The sequence below is a fragment of the Catharus ustulatus genome, unplaced genomic scaffold (assembly GCF_009819885.2).
Source record: "Catharus ustulatus isolate bCatUst1 unplaced genomic scaffold, bCatUst1.pri.v2 scaffold_74_arrow_ctg1, whole genome shotgun sequence".
Lineage (NCBI taxonomy): Eukaryota > Metazoa > Chordata > Aves > Passeriformes > Turdidae > Catharus > Catharus ustulatus.
In genome coordinates, this window is record NW_024879544.1 from 97,642 (window position 1) to 120,458 (window position 22,817).

Consider the following 22,817-nt stretch of genomic DNA (forward strand, 5'->3'; position numbering starts at 1 on the left):
GCGCCGCTTTCGCTCGCCCTGCGCCGCGTTCGCGAGCGCCGCTTTCGCGAGCGCCACACCGCTTTCACGAGCACCGCTTTCGCGAGCGCCGCGCTGCTATCGCGAGCACCGCTTTCGCGAGCGCCGCTTTCGCGAGCGCCGCGTTCGCTCGCCCCGCGTTCGCTCGCGCCGCGCCGCTTTCGCGAGCGCCGCTTTCGCGAGCGCCGCACCGCTTTCGCGAGCGCCGCTTTCGCGAGCGCCGCGTTCGCTCGCACCGCCGGCAGGGCTGCCGCTGCCGCCGCCGGGCTCGCCGGCCGCCCCCTCCCGTCTGCACCGCCGCCGCGTTTCCTCGCCCTGACCGGCACTGCAGGCCCCCGCACCGCCGGGCTCCCCCACGCTGCTGGCCCCGATTCTGCTGGGCTTCCCCCGCTGCCAGGCAGCCCCACCCGCCCGGCTTCCTGCTTCTGCCATGCTCCCCTGCACTGCTAGCCCCAGTTCTCCCGGGCTCCCCCGCCCTGCTGGCCCGGGCTCTGCGGCCCCCCTGCCCCGCCCTGCTGGCTCAGGCTCTGCCACCCGCCCCCCGCACTGCTGGCCCCGCCTCTGCCAGGTTTTCCCACCTCTGCCGGGGCTGGCCGGGCTCCAGCTTGGCTTGGGGCTGCCGCGGGCTCTCACTTCCGTGTTGGCAGCTTTTAGAATTTTGTTAATGTATTAGCCGCCCCGGAATATTGGCCGCACTTGCGGGTTTCCACCAAAATTTTGGTCAAATTGGTGCGGCTTGTATTCGTGAAATTACTGTACTATTTTTTTTGCAGTTACACCTTTATTCATGCCAAGTGGTAAAAACACCCCCATGAAGAACACAAATGTATCTTTGACAACAGGAGCTGTCCCTACTTGGATCATCTTTTGACACTCTGTCATTACTATGATTTCTGTATGATGGTTTATTTGGTTCAGATTTTTAATTTTATTGGGTGAGATTTAATTTCATTCTCCGTCTGAAATGCGCTAATTTACTCTTGGCAACCAGTCCTAGGAAGTCCTTTTCTTGTTAATTTAGTGATCACACTGTTCTTTTTGGATGGCTGTCAATGGTCAGAGGTGCTGCTGCCACTTCTGGTGGTGTGCTACTCAATGCCTGGACTGATTTCTTGTGAACTTCCCTAGGGTCTTCATTAATTTATGGGAAGTTCTTATGTTGTTTTCCACCACTGGTTGGTCAAAGATGCTGTGGATTAACCCTGATTTAAATAATAAGGGCCTATTTCTTCTGGGAAAATTACCAGTCTGATTAATATAAATAAATTGCATTTTTCACTAAGTTCAAAAGCTAGTCTCTGCAAAGCAAAAAATTACTCACAAAATTAAAAGAATCATATTCAAGAAATCATAATCAGTGCCATTGTGAAATGCATGATATAAATTTCACAATATTGTCTTTCTGTTGCAGTGTGTTTCTTGTTAATGGTATGTTCTGTATTGCCCAAGGTAATGGTTTAGTCCAAAATTATATCCTCCCACCCACCTTGTCAATTTATCCTAAACTGCCTGTTAATCCTGCTTTGTGCCAGCCCCCGCTTGGAATTCCTCTTTGGAAATCCCCTAAAACTCCAAGTCTCATTAGTCACGTGACCAAGTTTTCCCCCCTACCTCTCTCGTTGGACAATGCCTTTGTAAACCCTACCCTTTATCCCTCCTCAGATTTTCTCCAATTTGCTAAGAATCTGTACCTTCCTCTTGAACCTCCCCCATATTTAAGTTGTTGCACCTTTGCCATTTTTGTCTTTTGGCCTGTGGATTCCCCAAAGTAAAAACTCCTTTTTATCTTATGCAAAAGACCTCCCCCTCCTCCTTTCCTCCTTCAAACACAATCTGACAGCCAAAAGACCATGTAGTCATAGCTCTAGCCACATCTAAGGCCTCCTGTTCCCGGGGTGAAACTTACTCTAGGCACAGGACTGTAGTGGCAAAGCGAGTGCAGCTTTGGCTGTTGTGTCATCTTTCCTAATAATTATTTTATTTGTTATGGAACTGTATATTCAGTAGTATTAATAACATGAGCCAGTGGCAAACACAAAACCTATAATTCTCTTTTTCTTTCTGCAATGAAAGCTTTCCTTCCTTTCCTGTTTCTCTTCCTTTTTTTTAGAGATAATTATGATAAATTATCATAATTTATGGCATGGCATTTTTCTATGCAGTCTTTAATGTACATTTTATTTTGCCATTATTTTCTTCAATCATATTTTATTTTGAAAGCAGATTGAAGATCTTTTATTGTTGCTACTACGAAAGAAGTATTACCTTAGTCATATGATACATCTCAAGTTGTCACTTAACCTCTCCCACTCATGGCTCTTCAGAAATAATAACCTTTGAAATATAAATCAAAGACCTTTGTTTAAATATGATTCTTTTTCTTAGCATTCCAAGTGATTTTTGTAAAACTCTCTAAAACTGCATCAGCTGATGGCTGCACTTAGTAAGTGTAGACTTTGAACTTACTGTATATCAAGTGTAAGAATGTTTATTTGCTATTAAGCGTTCAGTTTTGATGAAAGCATTGTAATTCTTATCAATCATGCAATTTATCTTATCACAGTTTCAACTGTCAATGTTCACTGCTTATCTGCGCTTTGCTTCCTGAGGCATTTACACCCCATTTTGCTCAGTGGGATGAGATTTGTGTCAGTTACAGCCAAAGACCTAAAAATTAACATCAGAAGCCAAAACAAATAATAAATGTAGCTAGGGACAAATAAATATAATTCAGGATTGGAAAACCCATACCATGTTGGCAGACATCACCTGTTGAACCACTAACTGACACCACGCAGACGCACGCACACACACAAGAACAGAAGCCACCTTAAAAAATGGAATGAATTAAAGTAATAATTCTGTATCTATCATTAAATTGGAAATGTATTTGCAGGTCTGCCCTGAGGTATACTTTGAGTGTTTTAATTTTTTTCATTGTTTTGGTAAAGTTGTAATTCCACAAATAAACAGAATACAGGTGTATTCTGTAATAATGAAAAAAATACCGTGCTCTCAACATTTTGAACAAGTTTTCCTAATACTAACTAATGTTTAATTTGAAACTTTAGTATATACTGCCAAGTTTCTCTTTATGCAGAGCCAACTATGCTAACACAATGCTGAATCTTGCAACTTCTACTCAAAGCCAAAGCCATAAATACCTTTCTGGCAAACTGCACTCAGCTCAGATTTAGTCTAAACTTGGCTAAGTCTTACCTGACAGGTTCACACACTTTGGCACATCTTTAAAAAGCAGATTTGCTTGAATACTCAGTATTCACTATAAATATTTTGCACAGCACTCAGCATGCTTCTAAGTACTCCCACATAACTGCCACTTTTACCTCTCAATTCAGCACTGTAAGTGGTGGAAAAGATCTTGGGGTTTTTTATTTTGGAGTTTTTTTGGTTGGATTTTTTGAGTTTCTTTTGGTCAGTTGTTCTTTGTTTCAAGGGCACAGATTCAACATTAAAAGAGAGGTGCTAAGCTTGAAAATACACTGAAAACACAGACAGCCAAATTTGCCAAATGTGTAGATTAAGCTAGAATAAGAGTCTGTCACTTCCTTCCAATGCAGTCATCCCAGAAATACGAAAAAAGCCCTATTTTTGTACTTCAAGCTTAGCTGATAAAGAAATACTGAGTCAAACACCAAAGGTAGGGACTTGGGAGAGGTGGAGGACCAACATGGGAGAGACAGTACTTAGAAGCAGCTTGCAATTCCCTCACAGCTCTGGCTGAAGCCACTCCTTACAGAGCTCTGCCAGAATCAACAAATCACAGCAACCACAAATGGTGGCAGGTGGTTAGGAACAAATAAGAACAGACAAAGTAGACTGACACCCCATTGCTCCCCATCTCTGTCTCAGTTCTCAGCCTGTGAATTTTTTCCACACTGCCTTTTTTTTCTTTTTTTCATTTTTCTTTCCTGCACAGGCAACAGAAACTGGAGACACCATCCTTTGAGGTCATCCTTGCATTAGGTTCTTCTTGCACTTTATCCTACAAGGAGGACCACGCTAGTAGCAAAAAGCAGCCCGACCACATACCAATGAAACCAGAGTATTTGTCCACTTACTAGTGGACAAGATAGTGTAAGATGAACCTTACACTAAAAAAGAACAATCAGGAAGACTAAACACAATAAGCTTATGTTCATCCATTTTTCAACTCCTATAAATATCAGAGGTCATGAATTTTCACATATCCTAAGTAAAATTTTTTGAACATTTACTCTCATTCTTGCTTTCCATGGTAAACATTTATAACCAAATCTGCATTTTAGATCACACCTTTAAGTCTAAGCCTGCTTAGACTGCTTTTATTTTTTTTTAATTTTTTTATTTTTATAAAAGTACTGCTTTTATTTTTTCCTAGAGAAGAAAAGGTTGATGAAAAAGCCTTTGCAACTTCTGCTCCAAGTTCAAGGCATTCCCAAACAGTCTTAGAACATTTAATTCTCTAGTTATATCTGAAACAAAGCTGAAAACTCAAACAAGAAGATAGCAATTGAAAAAGCTATATTCAAAGACCAGACAAACCAGTATCACCATGTGCAGTCAAAAAAAACCCCTACTCCTGCAGCATATTATTATTATTTATGTTATTTTTTGCTAAAGCAGTAGTTTTTATTTACATGTATTAATGACTGACACAGAGATAAAATAAACAGGGAATAGAAAGTGGACTTTTAGTGACTGGAAGAGTCAAAAGGCAGAAGCCATCTTTGCATTTATGGCTGATCTATTACATGGCATTAAAGAAAATCTCAAAGAATTGAGCTAGAAGTTATTGTTACAATAACATTTTTTTCCTCTTTAAGGAATTCTTTCAGTGTCATAATCTCTCTTATGCCTACTGTTGTCTTGTTGATTCTTGTTACTCTGAGTGAAGAATTACATGAACTATCTATTTAGGAGCATTTCAGTGCAGTGCCATAAAAAGTTGTAACAAGAACTCTGCAACCTCAGAAACCATAAATGCAAGAAACTAAAAAAACTCTGTCTTGGATGGAACTGAAGTGTTGTGATAACTGATGTAATTATTTGTCATATCTTCTGCTTGAGTTTTTTAGGGCAAGACTGAGTGGAATTGAGTGTTTGTGTATTCCAGCATTCTCCGATTATTTGGAAAAGCCTTTGGTGATGCTGCAGCCAGTTTGAGAGCTACAGACACACAGGGCTGTTAGGAACAAAAAAAGTCTCACCATGTTCAACCATCTCTTAGTTAAAACCAAACCCAGCAAACATCTTACAGTGACTTTTTAATGCTTTTTACATCCAGAATAACAGATATGTAAGTTATTACAAGAAGCAATTTTGCCAGACAACTGACTGACTCAAAACTAGAGTTCTTGTATACCAGGCTTTCCTGTTAAGTAATACTCAAGAGAACTGTAGCAATTTATACTCCCTACTTGCCTTGATTTTAGTGAAAAAATCCTATACTTACTGTCTTTCCATAGATTCAGGGATGGCAGAAGCAAAGTCTAAAAAGCAGGAAGATTAAGCTGTTTTAGTTAGGTATGCTCTTCAAGGAAAGGCAAAATGTGGGGAAAAATGAGGACAAAGACTAGATGTCCTTCTGTATCTGACAGGTAGGTGAACAAGAGTATTTGGAGGTGTAATTTGGCTCTGTCATTGAAATCACTCACTTCCTAGCTTGAGATAATAAGCCCCCAGTCTGTGCAAGGAGAGAATAAAATGTACCTCAAGAGAATACTTGAGATCTCTTTTCATAAGGAGTGCTACTCAGAGTAAAATAAAAAACCAAACTTGTACTAAATATAGATTTGATCACAGAATCATACAATGCTAAGGAGTTGGAATACATCTTAAAGATCATCCACTCCCAACCCCAGCTGCCATGGACAGGGCCAGCTCTCATTAAACCATATTGTTTAAGGATTTCTCCAAACTGGCCTTGAACACTTCCAGATTTGTGGCATCTGCAACCTCCCTGGGAAACCTGTTCCAGTATTTCATAACCTTCACAGTGAAAAATTTCTTCCTAATATGTAACATAAATTTCCCCTCTTTCAGTTGGTATCCATTATTCCTTGTCCTATCACTACAGTTCCTGAAAAGTAGTCCCTCTCCAGCTTTCCACTGTGCCCTCTTCAGTTACTGGAAGGTTACTAGGAGTTCTCTATACAATCTCTTTCCCAGGTTGAACAGCTCTAACTTTCTCAACCTGTATTCTTAGGGGAGGTGCTCCAGTCCTCTTAGCAACTTCCTGGCCCTCCTCTGGACTTGTTCCAACAGTTCCATGTCCTCCTTGTGTTGGGACACCAGAACTGTACCCAGCACTCCAGGCGGGGTCCCATGAGAGTACAGCAGAGGGGCAGAATCACCTCCTTCACCCTGCTGGCCATGCTCCTTTGGATGCAACCCAGAACATGTTTGGTGCATGCTGCTGGCTCATGTTGACTTTTTCATCAATCATCACTACCAAGTTTTTCTCCTCAGGGCAGCTCTCAGTCACTTCTCTGCCCCAGCCTGTAGGTGTGTTGGGGATTGCCATGACCCAAGTGTAGGACCTCACACTCTGCTTTCTTGAACTCCCATGAGGTTTGCATGGACCCATGTCTCAAGCATGTCCAGGTCCCTCTGGATGGCATCACTTCCCTCCAGCATGTCAACTGCAATACACAGTTTGATGTTACCACCAAACTTGCTGGGGGTCCACTCAATGCTACCATTGTCAGTCTTCTCCTAGAAACCTTTAACTTGAGGCTTTTTTGAGAAAGCTTTCTAGAATTTGCATTTGTGTGTTTCAACTGTTTTTCTTAACAGAAAAGATCATTGTCACAAAAATTTCCATCAGGACTTTTTAAACAGACTCACACAGAAACACAAACTAAGTGTAAAAAATAATATAAAAGAAGAAAATAGAAAGCAAATTAAATTAACATTGAGGTAATTCCAATGACTCTAAACAGGAATCCCTCTGCATTTCTGAGACAAGAACAACACTAATAAAACTATAAATTTTATGTCAATATATGCTAATGTAATGACAAAGGATATATATATTTCAAAGCTAAGCATATGGAACATGTTGGTATATTCATTGAACTTTGCCATAAAGAAGCTTTACCCATAGTCAGCAAATTATAGTGTAAGTCATGAAATATGTATCAAAACAGTTGGTTCTCCTTGCACTTGGTAAAGGAGAAGGTCCCTTCTTCTTCCTGGAAACTGTCTGCAATGGTTTAAAGCCAGAAATTACCTAAGACATATTTGCAGCACTTAACTAAACGATTTTGGTATCGCCTGCTCTGTGACCGATTCCTGCTATCTATGGAGCATTTCTTCAGAGGAAAATAATTATAGGAACTATTGAAGGATAGACTTTCACATGTTTTTAAAAGCAATAAATTTCTCAGCTGTTTTTTGTTGTTTTGTTTTTGTCTCTGATTTTGTTTTTATTTTAGCTTTTATTTTAATATTGCTCAGCATAGAATATATGTCCTTCTGAGGTCTTCTGCTTTGTGTGAGGGCTGAAGATTCTGTATATTCTTTTCTACGGCAATAAGTCCTGACCCTACGGGATGGTGTTTCCTCATCGCAGAATCATCCAAAGTGTTTGACAGAGCTGTCTGGGTTGCAAGGCAAGTCCAGTGCAGAGCAAACACAAAGAGCCACAAGCTGCAGAGCTGCAGTGTGGGTCAAGAGGAGAGTAAATGGCTCTGACTAGTGTTTCTTTATTTTTGGGGTTGTTTGGTTTTTGAGTTTTTTTGTGGTTTTGGTTTTGTTGTTGTTTGTTTTGGTTTGGTTTTTGTTTGGTTTGGTTTGGTGTGTGTGTTTTTTATTTTTACTTTAGTACTTTTACTTCTTAGACTTTGTCTTCCTTTGCATTTTTTTGTTTCAAGTGGCAGAAAGGCAGCTACCAGTTCTGCCATTATCCCTTCACTGCTCAGAGCTGGGAGAAAACTCCAGCCTCATTCCTCCCTGCACATACGATCCCAAGCAGCACTGGCTCTGGCTGCTAACCAGGACCAACACAGAGAGGTGAGCTGCACAAGTCTGGAGGTACCTACAGGTCAGACCTGATGGGGAGCACTGATCTAATTGGACTTCCACCTCCAAAATGTGCATGTTCAGATGTTTGAAAAACAATTTTGGGTCTTTGCCAAAGTAAGCAGAAGAAATGGGATGATAAGCAAGTAATGAAAAGCCTGGTGAGACATAAAAGCAATCTCCTGAGGGAATTTGTAAGAAATTCCAAACTGAGACAGGGAAACCTTGCCAGGCAAGTGGATTTTGAAACAACTTTATGTTAAGCAGATTAAACATAGGTCTGTAGAAAACTCAGTGACATAGGAAAGTACAGTAATTTCACGACTATAAGGCGCACCCTTTTTACTAAAATTTTCGCCCGAACCCGGAAGTACGCCTTATAGTCCGGTGCGCCTTATATATGGGCAAAAGTTTGGAAATTTGCCAACTCAGAAGTGTGAGCCGTGAGCTGCAGGGGAAGCCAGCAGGGCCGCGGTTGCCGAGTGGAGGTGGGGCTGTGGGGCTGGGGCTGCTGGGTGCAGGGGGGCCCAGGCGCCCATGGCGCCCCTCCTGCGGGGTACAGGCGAGCCCGGGGGCCCGTGGCACTCCGCCAGGCATGCCCTGGCCCTGTGGAGGCGGCATGGAGGCATGCCCCAGCCCCAAGGAGGCGGGGCTGAGCAGTGGCGGGCATGTCCCGGCCCTGGGAGGGCTGCACGGAGTGGTAGCGGGCATGCCTCAGCACCAGGGAGATGGGGCCGAGCAGCAGCGGGCATGGCCCCGTCCCTTGGAGGCAACACGGAGCGGCAGCAGGCATAGCCCAGCCCCGGGGAGGCTGCACGGTGCAGCAGCAGGCATAGCCTGGCCCCAGGGAGGCGGGGCCGAGCAGCAGTAGGCATAGCCCGGCCCCGCCAGGTACTGGTGGGCCTGGACGCCCATGGCTGCCGAGTTGAGGCGGGGCCTTGGCCAACAACCGTGTGGGGGGAGCTGGGGGCGGATTCTTCCTGCAAAAAAAACCCTGCGCCTTATAGACCAGTGCGCCTTATGGTAGTGAAATTACTGTATGTAATTCTCATAGTCTGGTGTGGCAGCGCCGTTTAATGTATTTAATAATTACAAAAATTCATATAATTCATTGAATGCATTGTGGGGTAATATTCAATATCCCATTCCAGTGAGGACACTGGGAATCAAAAGAACCTGAGCATGCTTCTGGTTTTTTCTGCTCTTACATTGGGCACAATGTCTTCACCACCAACGTTGGGATGGTGGTCCTTGATGCAGGGTCCCTTGGAACACTTCAGTGTAATGAAACATAATGACACTACTTGACTCAGCCAAGCCAGTTTGTCCAAGGCCTCTCTGTGTAAAACCATAGTCTCTCTCTCCACGTATGCCTCACCTCACCCATGTTTCTCCTTAGAAGTCTTTCAAAGCTACAACAGCTTGTAAGGGTTTTTATGGTGGTGTCTGTGCTAAGACATAAAAAATATTTTCAAATATTTATATATATTAATTTGTATTTACCTGTAATGATCTATAACTATATAAACAAAACTTCATAACTATGCTTCTGTAAAGGTAAATAAATATTGATCAACTAGGCTCAAGGCACAATTGTTCTCAGAGCACCCAGCGAAAAATGCAAGTGATAGCATTCAGATGAACTTCCATGCTTAATGTCAGGTAACTGCTCCACACAGAACCTCCCTCTGAATTCAGATACAGAGTTCCTCAAAACATATGCATTCAGTTACTTGCAACTGCATTCGCTGCATTAGGTTAAGGTTCGTGCACAATTAATTACTACATCCAAAACTACAGGTAAAATTAGACACAAAATTACATTACTAGAAGCAAAATTTCTGGCAAGGATGATAACACCAGTCTCTTTCCTCTAATTTTATCTATTACAAATAATTTTTACTAATTAAGCTAAACTACGAATTACATATGTCAGCACAGTGGCTAAACAGTGTGTGCTACTGCTCTTTGTCAATGAAAATGAGGGTGGCAATCTAAAAAGAGACATTTTCAGGAAGACATTTATTTAGATTGACCTGAAAATCATTCATCCCACAGCTCCTTTTAGTTTTTACTGTTACAGGAATTTAATACTCTACTAGAACTAAAGTAGGTTTCCAATTAGAAAATACAATCCATTTCAAAAATAAAGTACTTGAGGCAATACAGACTGAGAGATTGGAGGTAATGTGGTTTAATAAATTAAGAACAAACTGGAAAATGTAGGATCTATTTAGTTGGCTTTATATTGCAAGTGTGTTGGCCCCAGAAAAGCCACTTATCTTCCCATTTCAGCCATTTATAATGAGATGATAATACCCGTCTCTGAAGACTGAACAGGCTGGTCAGACAGACATGACTACCTACAGGTGAACTACAAAAAAAATTATTTTAGTCACTATTTCTTTCGGCTGGTTACCTTCCCTTTAGTCCACACCAACATCCAGGACAAGAGGACACAGTCTTAAGCTACGCCAGTGGAGTTTTAGGGCTGGATATTGGAAAGAAGTTCAGAAGTTCTTCACAAAAAGAGTGATGGGGCATTGGAATGGGTTGCCCAGGCAGGTGGCAAAGTCACCGTCCCTGGAGGTGTTTAAGAAAAGACTGGATATGGCACTCAGTGTCATGGTCTAATTGACAGGGTGGTGTTGGGTCAAAGGCTGGAATCCATGATCTCAAAGGGTTTTTCCAACCTAGATGATCTTGGGATTCTTTAGAGGAAAGTACTTTTAAAAAGAATCCATTGAAAAGTTTCTTCTAGGTTAATTTTGTCCTGGTTTGGACAATTTTTGATTCTTTATTTCCTAGGCTAGAAAAGTTGTATCAACTGTACTCAAAAAACTGCTCTGTCTTCACTGTAAAATAAACATTTACATTTCATGTGCATTTAGATTAATACCAGTGGGGTTTTTTTTAATTACTAGTAGGAAAAGCTCCAAAGACTGATCTCATGGATGGTTTCAAGATTATTTTAACTGTGTTTAGGTGAGAAACTTGTCAAGTGGTCTCTATTTTTTTTTAATTTTGGAATTCCTGATGGTTGTATGTAATAACTTTACATCTATGACAGAAGTTTTTTCATGCATTATTCTATAAGGACCAAACTAATTGGATTTTATTTTTCTCAATCTGTCCACATTTTTCATACCCCTTCCTGTACCCTTACCGATTCAAAAGTCATCAAATCATGGCCGTGTGGTTGTCCTTTAAGTCATATTCCTTCCACAGTCACTCATGGTTGACAAAAAATGAAACAATTTCCAAAAGTGACACCTGTTTAAAATGTATTCTAAGTCAAGGATACAATAAAATACAAAGAAGTCTTTATGCTACATACAGGGGGAAAAATAACTTGATTTTGTCAATCTTTACTGAATTTCAGTGTTACTTTATGAAACACTTAATGAAATCTTAGTTTATCATTGTTTCTGCTAAAATTGCATGTCATTAATATGTTGAGTAATAATGAAATTACGAGAGAGGAAGAGCATCCACTCTTTCTGCAGTAGTTGCTTGAAGGCCACTGAAGCTGTACATAAAACATGGAAAATATTCAATATTTTTTACATTAATTATACAAACTCCCAAACAAGGCTTCATCTTCATTTTCTCCTTCATAAAGGAGAAAATATCCTTCTTATATTGGTGAAACATAAGGTTTGTACAGTATAGACAGTTCTTGTGCAGAAAATGTGTGGGTGGAAGAAAAGGGAATGGTTCTTTTCCTAGAGAGTATTAAAACTTCACACGCATTTATTTAATAGAAAAATTCAGATCAGCCTCCATAAGGCAACAACACTCAGCAGGAAGATATGTATGCACAGGGACCACTGTGCAGTGCTGAAATATAAGAAACTGAATCCACTGCTGCAAACTCATTCATGAAGATAGACAAAGTCTTATTTAAACTTTCTTACCTGCATAATTTCCAGATTTTTGGGTTTATCTTTAGTTCTGTAATATTTGGTGTTTTCCTGAAAAATGGGTTCATTCCATGTAACTGGTGTTCATCTATCACAGTGAATCAGTGCTGATTCTGTGAATCTGAATTTATTCTATTCCTTGTCAATAAAGGAAAACTGGCTACATGGGACATCTGAAGGTAATTCAGTAGACTCAGACTCAGAGTCCCCTAATCCGGTCAGTAATCTTGTCTAGATGAATTTTAAAATCCTACAACAGTGGAGATTACAAACCTCTTTGGGAAACAGTTCCAGTTCCCTACTTCCTTCTCATGAATTATTTTTTCCTGATATCCAATCTGATCCTCCCACACCAAAGTTTTGTGGCAATGTGCCCTTGTTGCTGTTACCTGGTGCTATGAAGAGAGTAGAGTGGAAGAGTATGAAAATGCAATTTTTAACCACCTTCCAAATATTTGCATGCTGGTATTAAATTTTCCATTTGTGTCTTCCTTGCCTGGCTAAATAAACCTAGCTCCTTCAGGCACTGTTCAAAAGACATGTGTTCCATCCAGGCCTCTGACCACTGTGGCAGCCTTTCCTTGGACACCTATGGTTTCTCCATGTCTTGTGAAATGGAGACTCCAAAACTGGATGGAGTTTTCAACATGTGACTTCACTCTGAGTGGACAGCATGATAACTCAATCTGCTGGATAAATTACTTCTGGTGAAACCTGGTATGTGCTTTACCAAATTTCCAAGAGGTATTTAATTTTTCCTAGCACTGTCAGTCTCCAGTTTTCTGAAGTTATGCGTTGCCTTCCTAAAATTTGAGAGCAATGTTATCCTATCCTTGCTATCGTGCTTATCTTCAGTCACTTCAGCATTTTTGGATCAAGCCCTTTCAACCCTATCAATTAGTGGTCTTAAAATAACAGTAAAGAATTCAGTAATTTGAATTTAAAGGCAAAAAAAGAAACCGATTCTACATTATGATTGTACCAAGATACTTCTTGTACCTGCATTATTGAAAAAAAAATAAGGAAAAAAGCTATTTACGGTGACACACAGCAACTGGTAGCAATGAAAAAAAAAAAAAGATTACTAATTTGTTACAGATACCAAACTAATTAGGTTGTTATTTTATTCCTCACGGTAAGAAAAGTCAACTCATATTGACAGAGGTGGAAAATTAAAAGAACACTCTTGATCCCAAATCTTTTTCTGTGGATATATGTTGCAATACAAACCAAACAACCCAACAGATATACTTCCACTGATTGCAGCAGTTATAGCTGCATTTCTTGCTTTTTATGTGCTACACAATTCTGGCTATTAGTAACAGCTCCCAAGGAAAATGGTTAAAACTGCTTTTTCACCTACTATTCAAAAAAATTGGTGTTAAGAGGTTTTTCCTGAAATATATTATTAGTGTAAAATTCTTCAAGAATGGATGAAGGAACTTCATTGATGCAGGAAGATTTATAATTTTATTTAAATACGGTATTAGTTTTTTAAAAACGTATGATCGTCACATTTTTCTATTTTAAGTGTGTCACTGAAAAATCCAAATGTTTTTTCAGTTATTAGTTGAAAATCCAGTAAATCAAAGACCACTTCGGTACACTCTTTCACTGTGTCTTATTTAAACACATTATAAACAAGGCTCTAAACATAAGTTACTCTTCTGATATCAATTTCTCATGTATATTTAAAATATATCGAGTTCTATCCTAACAATGCTTCCTATGTTTACTTGACACTACACACTTTTTTATTTTGTCTTCAGCTATAGACTGATTTTGTGTCCATTATGTGTGAGGTTGAATAGATAAATGCAATCTTTCACCATCATTTCAAAAGTATTTACAGAAAAAATATGTTAAAGTATGTTTCAGGTGGTAACTAGGAATAGAGTGAAGACTTCTCTTCAAGAAAGAAGTTGTGAACATAGTAAAAGGGATATAAAATCGTTGCATTTTCTTGAGTCATGGGGTAAGCAAGTCTCATGGACAGCTGCATATGTTTGCACAGCTACTATAATGCATACCAATGCTACTATACAATCAAGGTTACAACCCAGAAGTTTAGCTGAAGTAAAAAAGTGTGACATCTCAAAAGTGACATTCTTTCTTCACTTGCTTTATTGCACTTATTTTTACTTTTAAAAATGCACATAGTGAACAACTTTCAAGGTTAAGTGAATGGTTCTAAGTATACTATTGTCTTTCCTTCCAGGTAAGAATCCAAGCCACCAGAAACAGCTTTATTGAACAGATGTCTAAATGTAGATGTGAATTGCTTTGGTTGTGTATTTTATTTTGTGTCTGCGGAAGTATTTGAATTGTTTGGTCTGCATTTAACTGTGTTTAACTGTCAGTTGACAGAAGATTTGGTTGAACTGTATCTTCTTGAACAAGCATATGAGTTTTTCTTGATATCCTCGATATAAATTGTAGTTCATCTTATCTTGGCATTAGAATGAGGCTTTTGTTGCCTTTTGTTTGGCTTATTTGCCATGTAGAATAACCTTTTGCAAAATCTGAAGGCAGCCTTTTACAGCCTGTGACATTTACTTGCATCTCATGTCTTTCTAGTACTGAATTTTAGTTTTAGTTTTGTGTGGCTTTGATAATCAGAACCACTGCATGGGATTTTCTAGTCTACCTCTGACTCATCAGAGCAGAAGCTTCTGGAAGATGTCATAAGACACAGGAAGCGAGAGTATTTATAGTGGTGGCCCTCTCTGTATCCCCTGGCTACATCCCAGAGTTGAATAGTAAGTTCTACAAAAAATATATATATTTCATTTGTGACTGGCATGAGCTTTGTAAACTATGTACTTCTGTTTTCCTGCATAATATAATGCAGCAACTTACAAATCAGTGTAGCTTTCCTTACTTTTTACTATCACAATATATGGTATTTTTAAAACTTTATTTCTCCTTTCAAAACTGTGTCACCTTGATTTCTCTTAGTATATTTTCTATTGCTTCATTATAATATTTGGGGCTTTTTTTGCCAATATACCTACTAGTTTTCTTTGATGTCTTATCTCCTTTTCTACTCAAGCTAGCCTTTCCTCCCATTTTAATTAATCAATTTAATTAATGAAGTTTGAATTATCTCATCTTCTCCAGTCAATGTCAGGTTTGGATGTGTACGTGTTTGGGTTTTTTCTTTATGCCCATATTTCTTGTTAAAGACTTTTCAGATATTTGTACTTGAACTTCTGAATCTTCTCTTATTGCAATGTACTACAAATAAGTTGACTTTTAGAACTTTTTGCAAAATTTGTCTCTTAATGGAGAAATTGCATTAGGCAAGTCAGCCTATTTGCTCAGTTTGGAAAACCACCAGTCAACTCTTCCAAGTAGTTCCTGTGTTTCTTGGGAAGAAGTACTTTGCATTAAACACTGATAGTTATCACATAGGCTTGAGTTGTCCAGTATGCTCAAACACAGAACAGGTAGACATTTAATCCTTATCTGCATCATCCAAAACAAACACACAAGGATTTTTGGAATACTGTCATTAATAATGGGTTACCTATGTGTTGCCATTTATTTTTTCTGTTGATATTCCTGAAAATTTGAGTTTTTTCACTGTTGACGGGTAATATCAGAATATTTCATAAGAGTAACATTTTAATTCAAAATTACTTATTGAAAAATTTAATTTAATTATTGCTGAGAGAGAAGAATGGTGCGGCATATTGCAAGGAAACCGTGACTGGGGTAGCGGTGGCATACCTAATATCTTGTAATTTAAAATGTAGATACACTCCAAGTTATAGAGGATGGAGGTGTGTATTGCAGTTTGATGGAAATATAGCCAAAGAAATATCTAGATTATACTAAGAAAGACAATAGCCTAGGAAGGGCCTGAAGCCTCATTTTGACCCCTTTGCAAACAATGGGAAGAGATCCACCCACTGCCCTGAACTTTGGATCCATCAAATGAAAATATGCCTCTGTTGACATCAGCTACACAAATCACAAACACTCCTCTAACTGCATGAAAAACACAGTGATTGTTTAGAAGGGTACAGTGCACAAAAAAAGAGCTTGTGAAAATCCAAATATTTCAGAGAAGTACTCAAGGTAGCAGCTTATCCTTTCACTCCTGACCCCAGAAAAACACGTATCTTGTGATTAATCCATAATGACAATCATAAGTTAAGAAAAAGGGTTCATGTTTTTTCTGTTTCCCAAGGGAAAAGATGAGGAGCCAAGGCTTATGATGCAAGGCAGTGGAGTATGTTTTTGCATCACAGATGCTGTCTGGATAGGACAATTTGGTGCACACTGCTAAGGAATTCGAAATACCAGATATCCCAAACACACTTCTTTTTCTTTCATGGCTTTCTAAATATACTTTTTATTTTGTAAATCAGTTACTGCCCTTCCGTTTGCATGTTTACTCCTGAAGGTACAGGGAAAGGTTGTTTTCCCCGCCATGCACTAGACTAGCTTTTACTATAAACTTGTCTCTTATGGCAACCATTTCCTGCAGGAAGTGCTTGGAAACAATTTGTACTAAGTGGATGACTTTTCAAGCAAGTGCATTTCCTGGGAAATGCATGTCATAAGGCTAAACAAACACAATGGATAATATTCAGTGTCCTTTCAATATCCTGCACTGAATTCATTTGGATATCCAACACATTTTGATGGGTCACGTTCTGCTTCTTTACTCAGTCCATAGCTCCTGAGCAGCAGGAGTAGAACAAGCCCTTTGCTTCTTGTAAACTATTTCATCTCCTCTTTTCTCTTGTGATAAAAAACTCTTAATGAACAATTAATTGCTTTCCAGTTGAAACAGGGCTTGTTGTATAACAGAAATGCTCACCAATAAATTGTAAACCCACCTTTTATTGCAGAAAAATGGCTTTGTTTTAACAAACATTAATTCTGAGAGCTGATGAAGACATGAAAATGAGATGCCAACAGAATGCGTGACAAAGACATCTAGTTTCTACTGTTATTATGAAAATGTCTTATCCACTGTTAAGTCCCATTTCCTTTCCCAGTCACAAACAGGTGGGCTGAGATTTAATCTTCAAAGGACACTGGACATGACTGTCCACGAGTGGGTCTGCATAGACAGTGGGTCAGAATGACTCTCCTTAGGAAGTGTATAGTCTCCAAGACCAGCCCTTTTTCAGTGGGAGGGTTTAAAAATCCTTTCTGAAGCTACACCTGCCTACAGAAAAACCTTAATTTTTCTTCAGTATTTGTAATATATAATTCTTTTCTACACAAAGACTTTGCATACTGATATTTTCTCTAAATTAGTTAGCTGTATCTGATTGTTCGATGAAAAACACAGAGTAAAGAAATTTACAGACTTTTTGCTTTATTTTTTCTCTGATTTTCATTTCATGCTGCACGTCTGGTTACTTGAATCAGACATCGGTTTTTCCATTTCTTGACTAGATAAATCCTAACTTTAAAAGAGGAGAATAGTCTGTATGGGATGGTTATTTAAAGTGTTGGGCATTCCAGAAAATATTTCTAAAACTTGTTTTATTATGGAGATTTACAAAGCACTGAAGACAATAATCTACTAAAACAGACAAATTCAAAAACTATAGTACTACCAAAAAGCTACAGTGTTTCTTAAACTTCTCCCAGGGTGTGCAATACCAAAAAGCTCTCTTCCTTTTAAGTATTTGGCAATCTTATGGTTAAAAAAAGAGTTAGTAAATAGTTATAAAATGTAATGGATACTGTCCTATTACAGTTTACATGACAAAAATCCAGCAAAGGATAAAAATCTGCTGTTAAAGTATGCAGTACAAGTTATTAAACTCCTCATAGCTGAAAATAAAGTTTTTGTTTACTACCATTTGAGTTGGAGCTCCAAACATGCATGTTTTAATTTAAAATAATAAGCAGGAAGAAACTATGCATTTGAAATGTTTCCACCTCCTTTTAATTAAAAAAAAAAAAAATATATATATATTTCAGATTTTACTGATTCTCTAGGGCTAGAGATAACAAAAGCAACAGTTTTTTCTTCCTGATGTGGAAGATCACTAGTGACGTAATGTGAATAGAAATGCTGCATTAAATTCTGCAGCCCTGTTGACATATGCAGTTATTTCCCAGATATTAGTAATTATCATTAAGGCAAGAAGCCAAAAAAGACTATGTCTATTAGTGAATCAGAGCCAATATATGTCAATATGTATATATGCAACAATTAAATGACAATATATACAGAAAATTAAAATATACTATAGGGAGAATAAAGTGCATTTTTTTCCTCAACTGAAAAAAAAAAATCTGAGATGTAATTTTAGAAGTATTTTAATACTGCCTAAGGAAATGTCCACATTTTTAATTTAAAATAAATACATTTAGTAAAAATACGCCTTTGTAATTAATTCATTATTATTTGGTGGGTACAAAGATTTTTGAAATAGGGAAATAAAAGGTGTCACAGAGATTTCTGTTCTAAACAATGAAGAAGGAGCCCAGAAGAACTTGTCCTCTAAAGATTTTGATATATAATTTAAAATGTCCTGCTAATTTCACTGTTTTCAGACATCAGAGGTATTTTCCTATCTCTGATACAGTAACCTTTATTCTATAAATAATTCTGCAATATGCAGTATGGTATTAAAGGCAGTGCAATGCAATAGAGAACCCAGTGGAAACAGTTACATGGGTAAAATTTTGGAAAGAGCTATTTACACTTTTTATTATTAATGATGAGCATTTAGTCTTTATTTGTTTCCTTTTTCAATAAAAGTTATTTGCTTTACCAATATATGTGCTATATGAGAAAAGCTAAGCCTCAAGGCTCACCTCTTAAAATGGGAAAAAATCAACCTTAGGGCAACAGAATTTAAAATTTTTGTGTGGTTATTATAATTATTATTATTATAACATCTACGGAAATTTGAAGCATTCAGTGATTTTGCAAAGGCTGCAGATACTTCAGTTTTACTAATATAATTATCTCAGTAACACTTACATACAGAAGCAAGCAATTTTCTTTCTGAGTGTATTAGTTGTGAAATGAAGTCTGTGCAATTATAGTGCTATTGTTTAAAAACTATACATTCCTTGCTTTAATATGCATTCCGTATGTCGGTTTGAAAAATAAAAAGAATACACACTCCCACTGTGACAGAGTTACTGGATGTTGTTCAGCTGGTGAAGCCAAAATGACAAACGTGAATGGAGAAGAGATGCCCAGGTCAGCACAAAAACCAAAGGACCACATGCTTGCGCTTACCTGCAGGCTGTTGAAGATGATGAAGAAGACTAACATCCAGAGGTGCCGGTAAGCCATGTGCAGTCCTCCCCACAGCCAGGTGATGGAAATTAAGGCAAAGAGGTATAAGACCAAGGGGATCTCTGCAAACCACAAACACAGAATTTCAGCTGCTTCGCACTCCGAAAAAAAAGTCTTAAAGCATTAGTGACACAGGACATGGTTTTGCTGTCTGTGGCTAACCTTGGAGTTTGTTCTCCAGTGGTGGACAGCCCTTCTCCTGCTCCAGTTGGGTGGGGATCCCAAGGCTTTTAAAACCCCACCCAGGAACGAGAAGACCAGCAGAACAACACAGCAGGGGTCGAGAAGAAGAAGAGATACAGCCCAGCTCAGCAGATCAAGTGTGGGAAGAACACACATGAAGTCAAAAAATATGCTGAACTTTGGAGAAGAAGGGAAGAACTCTTGGCAAGCTCTGGAAAGTTAGAGGGAAAATAGTTTTCTAAGAATTGAGAGGAAAAGGAAAAGAAGAAAAATTATGGTGCATTGATTTTTTGGTGAGGAAGAAAGAAGCCAGTCACAAAATGATTTTCTCTCTGGGAAGCTGCTAGAAGCTTCCTCTGTGCCTAACAAAGCACACGCTGGGTCTGAAAATAAACATGCTACTAAGCCAATTAAAGTAGTTGGGAACACCCCTGTGATGACATATTTAAGAGGGGAAAAAAAACACGTGGAATTCCTCTTTCTTCCTCTCCTCCCAGGGTGGTGAGGTATCCACCAGGGCCTTTCCAGCACAGCCAAGGTGCCCTCCTCAGTGTGGCTGCAGGGGCCCTTCCCAGTATGGCCAAGGGGTCATGCCAACAGGGCCATCCTGGCACCACAGGTGGCCACACAGTCAGGACCATGCGGCCAGGGCCAGCACTCGGAGCACCCATGGCTGGGGCTATCTCAGCACAGCCCACTGTGAACTGTGCTTGCCTGACCCTTTTAGCCGGCTGTGCTGAGGGCAGAAGGGCAGGGGCAGCAGCTTCTGCTCTTTGGTGCTCTGCATGAAGAGAGGCACTGGATAGAGCCAGCGGCGCAGGCAGGGACCACGTGGCCAGCAGTGAGGGGCACAATGAGCGATTCCCCAGTGTGGAACCTGGACAGGATCAACCTTTCAGTGCAGCTAGACCCTACAAGGACTTTTCAATTGACAGAACTTGAGAACAAATAAACCTATGGACACCAATTCTCTCCTAAGTCAGAGAAAAGGAAAAGGTGAAGACACATGAGGAGAACAACATGGCAACACCAAGGTCAATGAAAGGAGGGAGGGCAGGAAGTGCTTTACGCATTGGAGCTGAGATTCTTCTGCAAGCCGTGGTGAGGACTATAACACAATGAATTGTTCCCCTGTAATTCATGAAGTGCATGAGGCATACAGAGGTCCACTCGCAGTCCACATTCATGCTGGAGTGTGTGGATGCTAAAAAGCTGTAATCTAGTGGGAAAGTCAAACAGAGGGAGAAGACCCTTGTTTCCAAAGATAGAGAAAGAGGATCTGACTAAACTGCCTCCATGTTTTGTCTCCCTGCACTATCGGTGGGAAGGAAGGAAGGGCTGGTGGTGGGACACAGGGAAGTTGTTCTAAAGGTTTATTTTAGTTCTCATTATCCTCTTTCAATTCTGTTAATATTTTCTGTTTATACCTTTTAAGCTTTGAGCCTATTTTGCCCTTAAACTGTTCTCTCCTAATCCTTTTCTCATCCTTCCCTCCTTTGCTCACACACAGCAGAGGAGAATGAGCAAATGGTTTTTCATGGGTGCTTGGCTTCTAGCCAGTGTCAAACCATGACATGTGGATACATAAACAGTCCCAGTTCTGGCCACTTACAGGGTTGTAGGAAATCATAAGAATAGTTTATTCTTTGATTTGTTGTTATTTTCCCCTTCAAGTAAAATATAAGACATCTGACCACATAAAACTTAGAATGACAACCTCCTCTCAGCCCAGGAGACCCCCGAGATAGACTTTGAACCACTTAATTTCATTAATCTTCAAAAATATGTGCAGAATCTGTCTTCAAGGACGCATATATACATCTCCATTTTATGTTCCCCACTGTATTTACAGCATAAAAAGATTTAGGGAATTCTGGAAGGGAGATGTCTGTCTGGACAAAGTTTGCAATGAGGAAAACAAAAGTTTCACCCTGACATGTTTCTCCAACTGACAAGAGCCAGCCCATGTGCTACCATGTTTGCAGAAGAATTCAAAGTCCATGCTTGCCAGGTCTGCACACCTCACAGGCAGAGGTACTTGGCAAGACATTGCTCCTCTCCACATTAGTTAAACAGCATCAGTGAAGCGTGGATATGTGTTTTTGACAAGCTTGTTCCAGAAAGAGTAGTGTGGGAGCCCTTTAGCCATTTTGTTTAAAACTGTACAAATAGCAATGGCCTTCTGAATGTAGGCAATACTCCAAGTGAGACATAACATTTTTACAAGAAAAAGCATAAAGATGCCTGCCTTTTGCCACACACTGAATATTGGTGCAGTTTATGGTTCTGTTTTTTCTTCATTGGTAACAATTGCCTCTTCATCAGTATTTCAAAGAGCTAATACAAAGTTTAAACTTTGGTAGCATTTAAAACCTTTGATATTTGAGTTATGTATACGCATTTGTTGAATTTTGATGCAACAAAAGCTCAATAATTTGAGCAAACATATCAGAAAAAAACCCAACAAATTCTTATAAAATCACAAAGGAAAATAATGCCAATAAATAAACTTGTTATGGACCAAAATAGTGTCATTTTCTTATGAAAATAAAACCAACAACCCCCTCCCAAAGAAACCCCAAAGGGTTATTCTGAGTAGATGAAGCTTCACTGGCATGGCTTTTACTCCCAGTTCAAGTGTAAGCAGTTGCCTCTAGACTACTTGGATAAACCTTAGTAGATAAGACTGATGTGAAGTCAGCTCAACATTACTGTGATGTAACTGAGACACTGACAAGCAGTTCTGTTGGGTATTGTATAATCCAACCATGTTGGTCCACATTTTTTGAACACTCTCACACTGTTTTTAGTACTAGGAGTGATGGAAGATTTTATTTAAGCAACAGTAGACCATACCCTTCTTAAATAAATATACATGTATATATGCATGCATATATCATTGTCCTGACTGTTCATGTTTTTCCTTGAAATATCTCCCCTTTTCCTTACTATAAGCTTAAGAAACACTGACAGAGTTGACAAATTCAGTACAAATAAATAAATGCAGCTTATGCAGCTCTAATCACATTTTCAAGTTTGAAAACTTACCACAATCCACCTTGATATTTAACTAGGTGAAATTGCATACATTAAAATTACCAAAAATCTGGAAGTGTCCCCTGCTTATCACTCCTTCATTGTTGAGAAAAGATCATTTCCTTGTTACTCTATAAAGTAATTTTCTGTTCTGAGGGTTGCAGTATATTGTAATAAATAAAGGGTAGTAAAGTTGTAGTTTGCTACAGTAAGGGAGTCCTTAGAGTGAACACAAGATTTTGTAAGTGATTCACACAAAAACAATGATGGTAAGAATTTGAAAGATAGGCTGCAATATTTTTGTTATGGGTTTGGATTACAAAATTTGTTAACCAAAGAAAAAT

The 22,817-nt window shown here is 39.2% G+C and overlaps 1 protein-coding gene across 14 annotated transcripts in view; it reads right to left on the reverse strand.

Annotated features, from left to right (window-relative positions):
• ADGRV1 (adhesion G protein-coupled receptor V1) overlaps positions 1-22,817 on the reverse strand; it is a 320,555-nt gene that overhangs the window by 18,234 nt on the left and 279,504 nt on the right. For 11 of the 14 annotated variants that reach the window (XM_033086930.1, XM_033086929.1, XM_033086928.1 and 8 more), the window contains one exon: positions 19,195-19,316. In XM_033086930.1, the coding sequence (XP_032942821.1) occupies positions 19,195-19,316 (122 nt within the window). Of the gene's footprint in view, positions 1-19,194; positions 19,317-19,422; positions 19,649-22,817 lie in introns of those variants that run through there. The other 3 variants (XM_033086938.1, XM_033086937.1, XM_033086939.1) reach the window with 3 other exon arrangements.